This window comes from Oncorhynchus clarkii, unplaced genomic scaffold, assembly GCF_045791955.1.
Source record: "Oncorhynchus clarkii lewisi isolate Uvic-CL-2024 unplaced genomic scaffold, UVic_Ocla_1.0 unplaced_contig_5422_pilon_pilon, whole genome shotgun sequence".
Taxonomy (NCBI): Eukaryota; Metazoa; Chordata; class Actinopteri; order Salmoniformes; family Salmonidae; genus Oncorhynchus; species Oncorhynchus clarkii.
The window spans coordinates 203,929-217,535 of NW_027257938.1; the positions used below are offsets into that span (position 1 = coordinate 203,929).

The 13,607-nt window shown below is 45.6% G+C and overlaps 1 protein-coding gene across 7 annotated transcripts in view; it reads left to right on the plus strand.

The window, feature by feature from the left end:
• LOC139394111 (ADP-ribosylation factor-like protein 13B) overlaps nucleotides 1-13,607 on the plus strand; it is a 40,843-nt gene that overhangs the window by 13,093 nt on the left and 14,143 nt on the right. For all 7 annotated transcript variants that reach the window (XM_071142136.1, XM_071142141.1, XM_071142139.1 and 4 more), the window contains exons 2-6: nucleotides 1,082-1,152; nucleotides 1,280-1,385; nucleotides 1,756-1,899; nucleotides 3,514-3,619; nucleotides 9,560-9,762. In XM_071142136.1, the coding sequence (XP_070998237.1) occupies nucleotides 1,082-1,152; nucleotides 1,280-1,385; nucleotides 1,756-1,899; nucleotides 3,514-3,619; nucleotides 9,560-9,762 (630 nt within the window). The remainder of the gene's footprint in view (nucleotides 1-1,081; nucleotides 1,153-1,279; nucleotides 1,386-1,755; nucleotides 1,900-3,513; nucleotides 3,620-9,559; nucleotides 9,763-13,607) is intronic.

The following is a 13,607-nucleotide window of genomic DNA, read 5'->3' on the forward strand; positions in this document are numbered from 1 at the left end:
GATTTGATCTTGCAACCTTTCGGTTACTGGCCCAATGCTCTAACCACTAGGCTACCTGCCGCCCCTACACTCTAACCACTAGGCTACCTGCCTCCTCTACACTCTAACCACTAGGCTACCTGCCGCCCCTACACTCTAACCACTAGACTACCTGCCTCCTCTACACTCTAACCACTAGGCTACCTGCCTCCTCTACACTCTAACCACTAGGCTACCTGCCTCCTCTACACTCTAACCACTAGGCTACCTACCTCCTCTACACTCTAACCACTAGGCTACCTGCCTCCTCTACACTCTAACCACTAGGCTACCTGCCGCCCCTACACTCTAACCACTAGGCTACCTGCCGCCCCAACACTCTAACCACTAGGCTACCTGCCGTCCCTACACTCTAACCACTAGACTACCTGCCGTCCCTACACTCTAACGACTAGGCTACCTGCCTCCTCTACACTCTAACCACTAGGCTACCTGCCTCCTCTACACTCTAACCACTAGGCTACCTGCCTCCTCTACACTCTAACCACTAGGCTACCTGCCTCCTCTACACTCTAACCACTAGGCTACCTGCCTCCTCTACACTCTAACCACTAGGCTACCTGCCTCCTCTACACTCTAACCACTAGGCTACCTGCCTCCTCTACACTCTAACCACTAGGCTACCTGCCGCCCCAACACTCTAACCACTAGGCTACCTGCCTCCTCTACACTCTAACCACTAGGCTACCTGCCTCCTCTACACTCTAACCACTAGGCTACCTGCCTCCTCTACACTCTAACCACTAGCCTACCTGCCTCCTCTACACTCTAACCACTAGGCTACCTGCCTCCTCTACACTCTAACCACTAGGCTACCTGCCTCCTCTACACTCTAACCATTAGACTACCTGCCTCCCTGAATAGAGAGCAATATGTCTTGCTCTCTATCTTTTATGGAAGGGACACATGACATGTTGTAGACTACCCCCCCCCATGTGAATATTGCCCTATAATTTTCCCTGCATGTCCTTCTCCTACCACACCTCCATTTGAGTCTCTGTGTCATCTCTCTAGTAATCCAGCTTCTCTGTGGTGTTTTTAGGAAAATAACACTGGTGATGGTTGGACTTGACAACGCTGGGAAGACTGCTACAGTACGCGGGATCCAGGGAGGTGAGTGGGTCGTCTTGCCTTGAATCACTCACTTCTATTCTACTTGATTATAAATGTAAGATGTTTTTTTGGGGGGGGCTCGTTCTCTTCGTCGCTGAGTGTGTGTGTGTGTTGTGTTCCATCACAGAGAGCCCAGAGGACGTGGCCCCTACGGTAGGGTTCTCCAAGGTGGATCTGAAGCAGGGGAAGTTTGAGGTCACCATCTTTGACCTGGGCGGAGGGAAGAGGATCAGGTCTTTATACTCGTTGTCTTTCTGACACTCAACACCTGCACTGTCTGCCCTGATTCTGCTGATAGGACTATTTTAAACAAAGGTCTACTTGCAGTGGCTGTGATATGTGGTCCCCCCCCTACTAAACGTATAGTTGAATGTACTTCCTGTGGTGGCTGTGATATGTGCCCCCCCCCCTACTAAACGTATAGTTGAATGTACTTCCTGTGGTGGCTGTGATATGTGGCCCCCCCCCCTACTAAACGTATAGTTGAATGTACTTCCTGTGGTGGCTGTGATATGTGCCCCCCCCCTACTAAACGTATAGTTGAATGCACTTCCTGTAAGTGGCTCTGGATAAGAGTCTGCTAAATGACTCCAATGTGATCAGGGGCATCTGGAAGAACTACTACAGCGAGTCGTACGGGGTGGTGTTCGTGGTGGACTCCAGTGATGTTCAGAGGATCCAGGAGACCAGGGACACCATGGCTGAGGTCCTCCGACACCCTCGCATCTCTGGGAAACCTGTCCTAGTGTGAGTCACTCTGTCTGAGCTCTAAACCTGGCCTAGTGTGAGTTATTGACTGTCTGAGTTCTAAACCTGGCCTAGTGTGAGTTACTGTCTGAGCTCTAAACCTGGCCTAGTGTGAGTTACTGTCTGTCTGAGCTCTAAACCTGGCCTAGTGTGAGTCACTCTGTCTGAGCTCTAAACCTGGCCTAGTGTGAGTCACTCTGTCTGAGCTCTAAACCTGGCCTAGTGTGAGTCACTCTGTCTGAGCTCTAAACCTGGCCTAGTGTGAGTCACTCTGTCTGAGCTCTAAACCTGTCCTAGTGTGAGTCACTCTGTCTGAGCTCTAAACCTGGCCTAGTGTGAGTTACTGACTGTCTGAGCTCTAAACCTGGCCTAGTGTGAGTTACTGTCTGAGCTCTAAACCTGGCCTAGTGTGAGTTACTGTCTGTCTGAGCTCTAAACCTGGCCTAGTGTGAGTCACTCTGTCTGAGCTCTAAACCTGGCCTAGTGTGAGTCACTCTGTCTGAGCTCTAAACCTGGCCTAGTGTGAGTCACTCTGTCTGAGCTCTAAACCTGGCCTAGTGTGAGTTACTGTCTGAGCTTTAAACCTGGCCTAGTGTGAGTCACTCTGTCTGAGCTCTAAACCTGGCCTAGTGTGAGTCACTCTGTCTGAGCTCTAAACCTGGCCTAGTGTGAGTTACTGTCTGTCTGAGCTCTAAACCTGGCCTAGTGTGAGTCACTCTGTCTGAGCTCTAAACCTGGCCTAGTGTGAGTCACTCTGTCTGAGCTCTAAACCTGGCCTAGTGTGAGTCACTCTGTCTGAGCTCTAAACCTGGCCTAGTTTGAGTCACTCTGTCTGAGCTCTAAACCTGTCTGTCTGTCTGTCTGTCTGCCTACCCGTCTGCCCGTCTGTCTGTCTGCCCGTCTGTCTGTCTGCCCGTCTGTCTGTCTGCCCGTCTGTCTGTCTGCCCGTCTGTCTGTCTGCCCGTCTGTCTGTCTGCCCGCCCGCCCGTCTGTCTGTCTGTCTGTCTGCCCGCCCGTCTGTCTGTCTGTCTGTCTGTCTGTCTGTCTTTAAAGTAGCGTATTATATTCTGCCCAACATATTGAGAAAAGGGAATCCATGTTAGCAGGAATCCAACTATATTTCCAGCTGCATTAGATCATGAAGTGTCTTCTTCCTACACCATATGTTTCTGTCACACACGCACGCACGCACACACACACACACACACACACACACACACAGAGAGACATACACACACACACACACACACAGAGAGACATACACACACACACACAGAGAGACATACACACACACACACACATCCTCATCCTCCTGGAGAACTCAACTTCATTTCTATAAAAAAATATATATATTTCCCCTTACCGGAACCCCTAACCTCGTACCCTAATTCTAAGCCTAATTCTAACCCTGAATCTCTAAGCTTAAAATAGCCTCTGTCCTCATTGGGACGAGGGAGAATTTCCCTTGTTCTACTATCCTTGTAGTGGGCTTTCTGAGATTGTAGATCCCCACAAGGATAGAAGAACCAACACACAGACACACACACACACACACACCACCCCACCACTTGCTGTCTGACACCTGTTTCTGACATATCCCTGTCGGCTCCACAGATTGGCTAACAAGCAGGATCGGGACGGGGCATTGGCTGAGGCAGACATCATCGAGAACCTGTCACTGGAGAAGCTAGTGAACGAGAACAAGTGTCTCTGTCAGATCGTGAGTGATGCTGTGGTTTATCTTTCAATACTTCACCTGCAGTAACTACAGTACTGTGGCTATGAGACTGTACCTTGTTATACTGTGGCTATGAGACTGTACCTTGTTATACTGCAGTACTGTGGCTATGAGACTGTACCTTGTTATACTGCAGTACTGTGGCTATGAGGCTGTACCTTGTTATACTGTGGCTATGAGACTGTACCTTGTTATACTGCAGTACTGTGGCTATGAGACTGTACCTTGTTATACTGCAGTACTGTGGCTATGAGGCTGTACCTTGTTATACTGTGGCTATGAGGCTGTACCTTGTTATACTGTGGCTATGAGGCTGTACCTTGTTATACTGCAGTACTGTGACTATGAGACTGTACCTTGTTATACTGCAGTACTGTGGCTATGAGGCTGTACCTTGTTATACTACAGTACTGTGGCTATGAGGCTGTACATTATTATACTACAGTACTGTGGCTATGAGACTGTACCTTGTTATACTGCAGTACTGTGGCTATGAGGCTGTACCTTGTTATACTGTGGCTATGAGACTGTACCTTGTTATACTGCAGTACTGTGGCTATGAGGCTGTACCTTGTTATACTGCAGTACTGTGGCTATGAGGCTGTACCTTGTTATACTGCAGTACTGTGGCTATGAGACTGTACCTTGTTATACTGCAGTACTGTGGCTATGAGGCTGTACCTTGTTATACTACAGTACTGTGGCTATGAGACTGTACCTTGTTATACTGCAGTACTGTGGCTATGAGACTGTACCTTGTTATACTGCAGTACTGTGGCTATGAGACTGTACCTTGTTATACTGCAGTACTGTGGCTATGAGGCTGTACCTTGTTATACTGCAGTACTGTGGCTATGAGGCTGTACCTTGTTATACTGTGGCTATGAGACTGTACCTTGTTATACTGTGGCTATGAGGCTGTACCTTGTTATACTGTGGCTATGAGACTGTACCTTGTTATACTGCAGTACTGTGGCTATGAGGCTGTACCTTGTTATACTGCAGTACTGTGGCTATGAGGCTGTACCTTGTTATACTGCAGTACTGTGGCTATGAGACTGTACCTTGTTATACTGTGGCTATGAGGCTGTACCTTGTTATATTGTGGCTATGAGACTGTACCTTGTTATACTGCAGTACTGTGGCTATGAGACTGTACCTTGTTATACTGCAGTACTGTGGCTATGAGGCTGTACCTTGTTATACTGCAGTACTGTGGCTATGAGGCTGTACCTTGTTATACTGCAGTACTGTGGCTATGAGGCTGTACCTTGTTATACTGTGGCTATGAGACTGTACCTTGTTATACTGCAGTACTGTGGCTATGAGACTGTACCTTGTTATACTGCAGTACTGTGGCTATGAGGCTGTACCTTGTTATACTGCAGTACTGTGGCTATGAGACTGTACCTTGTTATACTGCAGTACTGTGGCTATGAGACTGTACCTTGTTATACTGCAGTACTGTGGCTATGAGACTGTACCTTGTTATACTGTGGCTATGAGGCTGTACCTTGTTATACTACAGTACTGTGGTTATGAGACTGTACCTTGTTATACTGTGGCTATGAGACTGTACCTTGTTATACTGCAGTACTGTGGCTATGAGACTGTACCTTGTTATACTGCAGTACTGTGGCTATGACGCTGTACCTTGTTATACTGCAGTACTGTGGCTATGAGACTGTACCTTGTTATACTGTGGCGATGAGGCTGTACCTTGTTATACTACAGTACTGTGGCTATGAGGCTGTACCTTGTTATACTGTGGCTATGAGACTGTACCTTGTTATACTGCAGTACTGTGGCTATGAGGCTGTACCTTGTTATACTGCAGTACTGTGGCTATGAGGCTGTACCTTGTTATACTGCAGTACTGTGGCTATGAGGCTGTACCTTGTTATACTGTGGCTATGAGACTGTACCTTGTTATACTACAGTACTGTGGCTATGAGACTGTACCTTGTTATACTGCAGTACTGTGGCTATGAGGCTGTACCTTGTTATACTGCAGTACTGTGGCTATGAGACTGTACCTTGTTATACTGCAGTACTGTGGCTATGAGGCTGTACCTTGTTATACTGTGGCTATGAGACTGTACCTTGTTATACTGCAGTACTGTGGCTATGAGGCTGTACCTTGTTATACTGCAGTACTGTGGCTATGAGGCTGTACCTTGTTATACTGCAGTACTGTGGCTATGAGGCTGTACCTTGTTATACTGCAGTACTGTGGCTATGAGACTGTACCTTGTTATACTGCAGTACTGTGGCAATGAGGCTGTACCTTGTTATACTGTGGCTATGAGACTGTACCTTGTTATACTGTGGCTATGAGGCTGTACCTTGTTATACTGCAGTACTGTGGCTATGAGGCTGTACCTTGTTATACTGCAGTACTGTGGCTATGAGACTGTACCTTGTTATACTGTGGCTATGAGACTGTACCTTGTTATACTGCAGTACTGTGGCTATGAGGCTGTACCTTGTTATACTGCAGTACTGTGGCTATGAGACTGTACCTTGTTATACTGCAGTACTGTGGCTATGAGACTGTACCTTGTTATACTGCAGTACTGTGGCTATGAGACTGTACCTTGTTATACTGTGGCTATGAGGCTGTACCTTGTTATATTGTGGCTATGAGACTGTACCTTGATATACTGCAGTACTGTGGCTATGAGACTGTACCTTGTTATACTGCAGTACTGTGGCTATGAGGCTGTACCTTGTTATACTGCAGTACTGTGGCTATGAGACTGTACCTTGTTATACTGTTGCTATGAGGCTGTACCTTGTTATACTACAGTACTGTGGCTATGAGGCTGTACCTTGTTATACTGTGGCTATGAGACTGTACCTTGTTATACTGCAGTACTGTGGCTATGAGACTGTACCTTGTTATACTGCAGTACTGTGGCTATGAGGCTGTACCTTGTTATACTGCAGTACTGTGGTTATGAGACTGTACCTTGTTATACTGTGGCTATGAGACTGTACCTTGTTATACTGCAGTACTGTGGCTATGAGGCTGTACCTTGTTATACTGCAGTACTGTGGCTATGAGGCTGTACCTTGTTATACTGCAGTACTGTGGCTATGAGACTGTACCTTGTTATACTGTGGCTATGAGGCTGTACCTTGTTATACTACAGTACTGTGGCTATGAGGCTGTACCTTGTTATACTGTGGCTATGAGACTGTACCTTGTTATACTGCAGTACTGTGGCTATGAGACTGTACCTTGTTATACTGCAGTACTGTGGCTATGAGGCTGTACCTTGTTATACTGCAGTACTGTGGCTATGAGGCTGTACCTTGTTATACTGTGGCTATGAGACTGTACCTTGTTATACTACAGTACTGTGGCTATGAGACTGTACCTTGTTATACTGCAGTACTGTGGCTATGAGGCTGTACCTTGTTATACTGCAGTACTGTGGCTATGAGACTGTACCTTGTTATACTGCAGTACTGTGGCTATGAGACTGTACCTTGTTATACTGCAGTACTGTGGCTATGAGGCTGTACCTTGTTATACTGTGGCTATGAGGCTGTACCTTGTTATACTGCAGTACTGTGGCTATGAGGCTGTACCTTGTTATACTGCAGTACTGTGGCTATGAGGCTGTACCTTGTTATACTGCAGTACTGTGGCTATGAGGCTGTACCTTGTTAAACTGTGGCTATGAGACTGTACCTTGTTATACTACAGTACTGTGGCTATGAGGCTGTACCTTGTTATACTGCAGTACTGTGGCTATGAGACTGTACCTTGTTATACTGCAGTACTGTGGCTATGAGGCTGTACCTTGTTATACTGCAGTACTGTGGCTATGAGGCTGTACCTTGTTATACTGCAGTACTGTGGCTATGAGGCTGTACCTTGTTATACTGCAGTACTGTGGCTATGAGACTGTACCTTGTTATACTGTGGCTATGAGGCTGTACCTTGTTATACTGTGGCTATGAGACTGTACCTTGTTATACTGTGGCTATGAGACTGTACCTTGTTATACTGCAGTACTGTGGCTATGAGACTGTACCTTGTTATACTGCAGTACTGTGGCTATGAGACTGTACCTTGTTATACTGCAGTACTGTGGCTATGAGGCTGTACCTTGTTATACTGCAGTACTGTGGCTATGAGTCTGTACCTTGTTATACTGCAGTACTGTGGCTATGAGACTGTACCTTGTTATACTGCAGTACTGTGGCTATGAGACTGTACCTTGTTATACTGCAGTACTGTGGCTATGAGACTGTACCTTGTTATACTACAGTACTGTGGCTATGAGACTGTACCTTGTTATACTACAGTACTGTGGCTATGAGGCTGTACCTTGTTATACTGCAGTACTGTGGCTATGAGGCTGTACCTTGTTATACTGCAGTACTGTGGCTATGAGGCTGTACCTTGTTATACTACACCTGCAGTACTGTGGCTATGAGACTGTACCTTGTTATACTGCAGTACTGTGGCTATGAGGCTGTACCTTGTTATACTGCAGTACTGTGGCTATGAGGCTGTACCTTGTTATACTACACCTGCAGTACTGTGGCTATGAGACTGTACCTTGTTATACTGCAGTACTGTGGCTATGAGGCTGTACCTTGTTATACTGCAGTACTGTGGCTATGAGGCTGTACCTTGTTATACTACACCTGCAGTACTGTGGCTATGAGACTGTACCTTGTTATACTACAGTACTGTGACTATGAGACTGTACCTTGTTATACTGCAGTACTGTGGCTATGAGACTGTACCTTGTTATACTACACCTGCAGTACTGTGGCTATGAGGCTGTACCTTGTTATACTGCAGTACTGTGGCTATGAGACTGTACCTTGTTATACTGCAGTACTGTGGCTATGAGACTGTACCTTGTTATACTGCAGTACTGTGGCTATGAGGCTGTACCTTGTTATACTGTGGCTATGAGACTGTACCTTGTTATACTGCAGTACTGTGGCTATGAGGCTGTACCTTGTTATACTGTGGCTATGAGGCTGTACCTTGTTATACTGCAGTACTGTGGCTATGAGGCTGTACCTTGTTATACTGCAGTACTGTAGCTATGAGACTGTACCTTGTTATACTGTGGCTATGAGACTGTACCTTGTTATACTGTGGCTATGAGACTGTACCTTGTTATACTGCAGTACTGTGGCTATGAGACTGTACCTTGTTATACTACAGTACTGTGGCTATGAGACTGTACCTTGTTATATTGCAGTACTGTGGCTATGAGACTGTACCTTGTTATACTGCAGTACTGTGGCTATGAGGCTGTACCTTGTTATACTGTGGCTATGAGACTGTACCTTGTTATACTGTGGCTATGAGACTGTACCTTGTTATACTGCAGTACTGTGGCTATGAGACTGTACCTTGTTATACTGCAGTACTGTGGCTATGAGGCTGTACCTTGTTATACTACAGTACTGTGGCTATGAGACTGTACCTTGTTATACTGCAGTACTGTGGCTATGAGACTGTACCTTGTTATATTGCAGTACTGTGGCTATGAGACTGTACCTTGTTATACTGTGGCTATGAGACTGTACCTTGTTATACTGCAGTACTGTGGCTATGAGGCTGTACCTTGTTATACTGCAGTACTGTGGCTATGAGACTGTACCTTGTTATACTGCAGTACTGTGGCTATGAGACTGTACCTTGTTATACTACAGTACTGTGGCTATGAGACTGTACATTATTGCAGCTGGTCAGGATTGTGTGTTCTTCATACATTCTATTAGCAAAGAGTTCCTCCTGGTTTCAACAATGACCCCCCCTTTATTGTTCTCTCTCTTGGGAGAATAGCTGTCTATAAAATACATGAGTTAAGAAATCAAATGTTGTGTGACCTGTAAATCCTCTTTGTCTCTCTACCCGTCTGACTTCCTGTGTGTTGTCAGGAGCCGTGTTCTGCTGTTCTGGGCTACGGTAAGAAGGGGGACAAGTCCATCAGGAACGGACTCAACTGGCTGCTGAACAACATCGCTAAAGACTACGAAGCCATCTCTGAACGCGTCCGGAAGGACACGGCCGAACAGAGGGCTCAGGAGGAACAGGAGAAGAAAGAGAGACAGGAGAGAGTACGGAGGATACGGGAGGAGAGGTGAGGATGAGAGAGGAGAGGAGGAGGAGAGAGGTGAGGAGGAGGAGAGGTGAGGAGGAGGGGAGGAGAGAGGAGGGGGAGAGGAGAGAGTACGAAGGACAAGGCTGAACAGAGGGCTCAGGAGGAACAGGAGAAGAGAGAGAGACAGGAGAGAGTACGGAGGATACGGGAGGAGAGAGGAGGAGGAGAGAGGTGAGGAGGAGGAGAGAGGTGAGGAGAGAGGAGAGGTGAGGAGGAGGAAGAGAGGAGAGAGTACGGAGGATACAGGAGGAGAGGTGAGGAGGAGGAGGGAGAGAGGAGGTGAGGAGGAGGAGAGGTGAGGAGGAGGAGGAAGAGAGGGGTGAGGAGGAGGAGGAGTGAGGAGAGGAGGAGAGGAGGAGAGTGTGGAGAGGAGGAGAGGTGAGGAGTAGGAGGAGGAGAGAGGAGAGGTGAGGAGGAGGAAGAGAGAGGATAGGAGGAGAATGTGGAGAGGAGGAGGGGAGAGAGGAGAGAGTACAGAGGATACGGGAGGAGAGGTGAGGAGGAGGAGAGGAACTTTACTGTGCCCGTGGGGGCACTGTTGCAGTATCATGTACATGTTTAAAATGGAGGTTAGGAAACACAGCGACAATACAGTAGACAATAGGAGAGATATCACACCTTAGTGAAGGGGACAATACAGTAGACAATAGGAGAGATATCACACCTTAGTGAAGGGGACAATACAGTAGACAATAGGAGAGATATCACACCTTAGTGAAGGGGACAATACAGTAGACAATAGGAGAGATATCACACCTTAGTGAAGGGGACAATACAGTAGACAAAAGGAGAGATATCACACCTTAGTGAAGGGGACAATACAGTAGACAATAGGAGAGATATCACACCTTAGTGAAGGGGACAATACAGTAGACAATAGGAGAGATATCACACCTTAGTGAAGGGGACAATACAGTAGACAATAGGAGAGATATCACACCTTAGTGAAGGGGACAATACAGTAGACAATAGGAGAGATATCACACCTTAGTGAAGGGGACAATACAGTAGACAATAGGAGAGATATCACACCTTAGTGAAGGGGACAATACAGTAGACAATAGGAGAGATATCACACCTTAGTGAAGGGGACAATACAGTAGACAATAGGAGAGATATCACACCTTAGTGAAGGGGACAATACAGTAGACAATAGGAGAGATATCACACCTTAGTGAAGGGGACAATACAGTAGACAATAGGAGAGATATCACACCTTAGTGAAGGGGACAATACAGTAGACAATAGGAGAGATATCACACCTTAGTGAAGGGGACAATACAGTAGACAATAGGAGAGATATCACACCTTAGTGAAGGGGACAATACAGTAGACAATAGGAGAGATATCACACCTTAGTGAAGGGGACAATACAGTAGACAATAGGAGAGATATCACACCTTAGTGAAGGGGACAATACAGTAGTGTTGCAGTATCATGTACATGTTTAAAATGGAGGTTAGGAAACACAGCGACAATACAGTAGACAATAGGAGAGATATCACACCTTAGTGAAGGGGACAATACAGTAGACAATAGGATAGATATCACACCTTAGTGAAGGGGACAATACAGTAGACAAAAGGAGAGATATCACACCTTAGTGAAGGGGACAATACAGTAGACAATAGGAGAGATATCACACCTTAGTGAAGGGGACAATACAGTAGACAATAGGAGAGATATCACACCTTAGTGATGGGAACATTAACCAGCTGGTTAGGAGAGATATCACACCTTAGTGAAGGGGACAATACAGTAGACAATAGGAGAGATATCACACCTTAGTGAAGGGGACAATACAGTAGACAATAGGAGAGATATCACACCTTAGTGAAGGGGACAATACAGTAGACAATAGGAGAGATATCACACCTTAGTGAAGGGGACAATACAGTAGACAATAGGAGAGATATCACACCTTAGTGAAGGGGACAATACAGTAGACAATAGGAGAGATATCACACCTTAGTGAAGGGGACAATACAGTAGACAATAGGATAGATATCACACCTTAGTGAAGGGGACAATACAGTAGACAATAGGATAGATATCACACCTTAGTGAAGGGGACAATACAGTAGACGATAGGATAGATATCACACCTTAGTGAAGGGGACAATACAGTAGACAATAGGAGAGATATCACACCTTAGTGAAGGGGACAATACAGTAGACAATAGGAGAGATATCACACCTTAGTGAAGGGGACAATACAGTAGACAATAGGAGAGATATCACACCTTAGTGAAGGGGACAATACAGTAGACAATAGGATAGATATCACACCTTAGTGAAGGGGACAATACAGTAGACAATAGGAGAGATATCACACCTTAGTGAAGGGGACAATACAGTAGACAATAGGATAGATATCACACCTTAGTGAAGGGGACAATACAGTAGACAAAAGGAGAGATATCACACCTTAGTGAAGGGGACAATACAGTAGACAATAGGAGAGATATCACACCTTAGTGAAGGGGACAATACAGTAGACAATAGGAGAGATATCACACCTTAGTGAAGGGGACAATACAGTAGACAATAGGAGAGATATCACACCTTAGTGAAGGGGACAATACAGTAGACAATAGGAGAGATATCACACCTTAGTGAAGGGGACAATACAGTAGACAATAGGAGAGATATCACACCTTAGTGAAGGGAACAATACAGTAGACAATAGGAGAGATATCACACCTTAGTGAAGGGGACAATACAGTAGACAATAGGAGAGATATCACACCTTAGTGAAGGGGACAATACAGTAGACAATAGGAGAGATATCACACCTTAGTGAAGGGGACAATACAGTAGACAAAAGGAGAGATATCACACCTTAGTGAAGGGGACAATACAGTAGACAATAGGAGAGATATCAATACAGTAGACAATAGGAGAGATATCAATACAGTAGACAATAGGAGAGATATCGCACCTTAGTGAAGGGGACAATACAGTAGACAATAGGAGAGATATCAATACAGTAGACAATAGGAGAGATATCACACCTTAGTGAAGGGGACAATACAGTAGACAATAGGAGAGATATCACACCTTAGTGAAGGGGACAATACAGTAGACAATAGGAGAGATATCACACCTTAGTGAAGGGGACAATACAGTAGACAATAGGAGAGATATCACACCTTAGTGAAGGGGACAATACAGTAGACAATAGGAGAGATATCACACCTTAGTGAAGGGGACAATACAGTAGACAATAGGAGAGATATCACACCTTAGTGAAGGGAACAATACAGTAGACAATAGGAGAGATATCACACCTTAGTGAAGGGGACAATACAGTAGACAATAGGAGAGATATCACACCTTAGTGAAGGGGACAATACAGTAGACAATAGGAGAGATATCACACCTTAGTGAAGGGGACAATACAGTAGACAATAGGAGAGATATCACACCTTAGTGAAGGGGACAATACAGTAGACAATAGGAGAGATATCACACCTTAGTGAAGGGGACAATACAGTAGACAATAGGAGAGATATCACACCTTAGTGAAGGGGACAATACAGTAGACAATAGGAGAGATATCACACCTTAGTGAAGGGGACAATACAGTAGACAACAGGAGAGATATCACACCTTAGTGAAGGGGACAATACAGTAGACAATAGGATAGATATCACACCTTAGTGAAGGGGACAATACAGTAGACAATAGGAGAGATATCACACCTTAGTGAAGGGGACAATAGGAGAGATATCACACCTTAGTGAAGGGGACAATACAGTAGACAATAGGAGAGATATCACACCTTAGTGAAGGGGACAATACAGTAGACAATAGGAGAGATA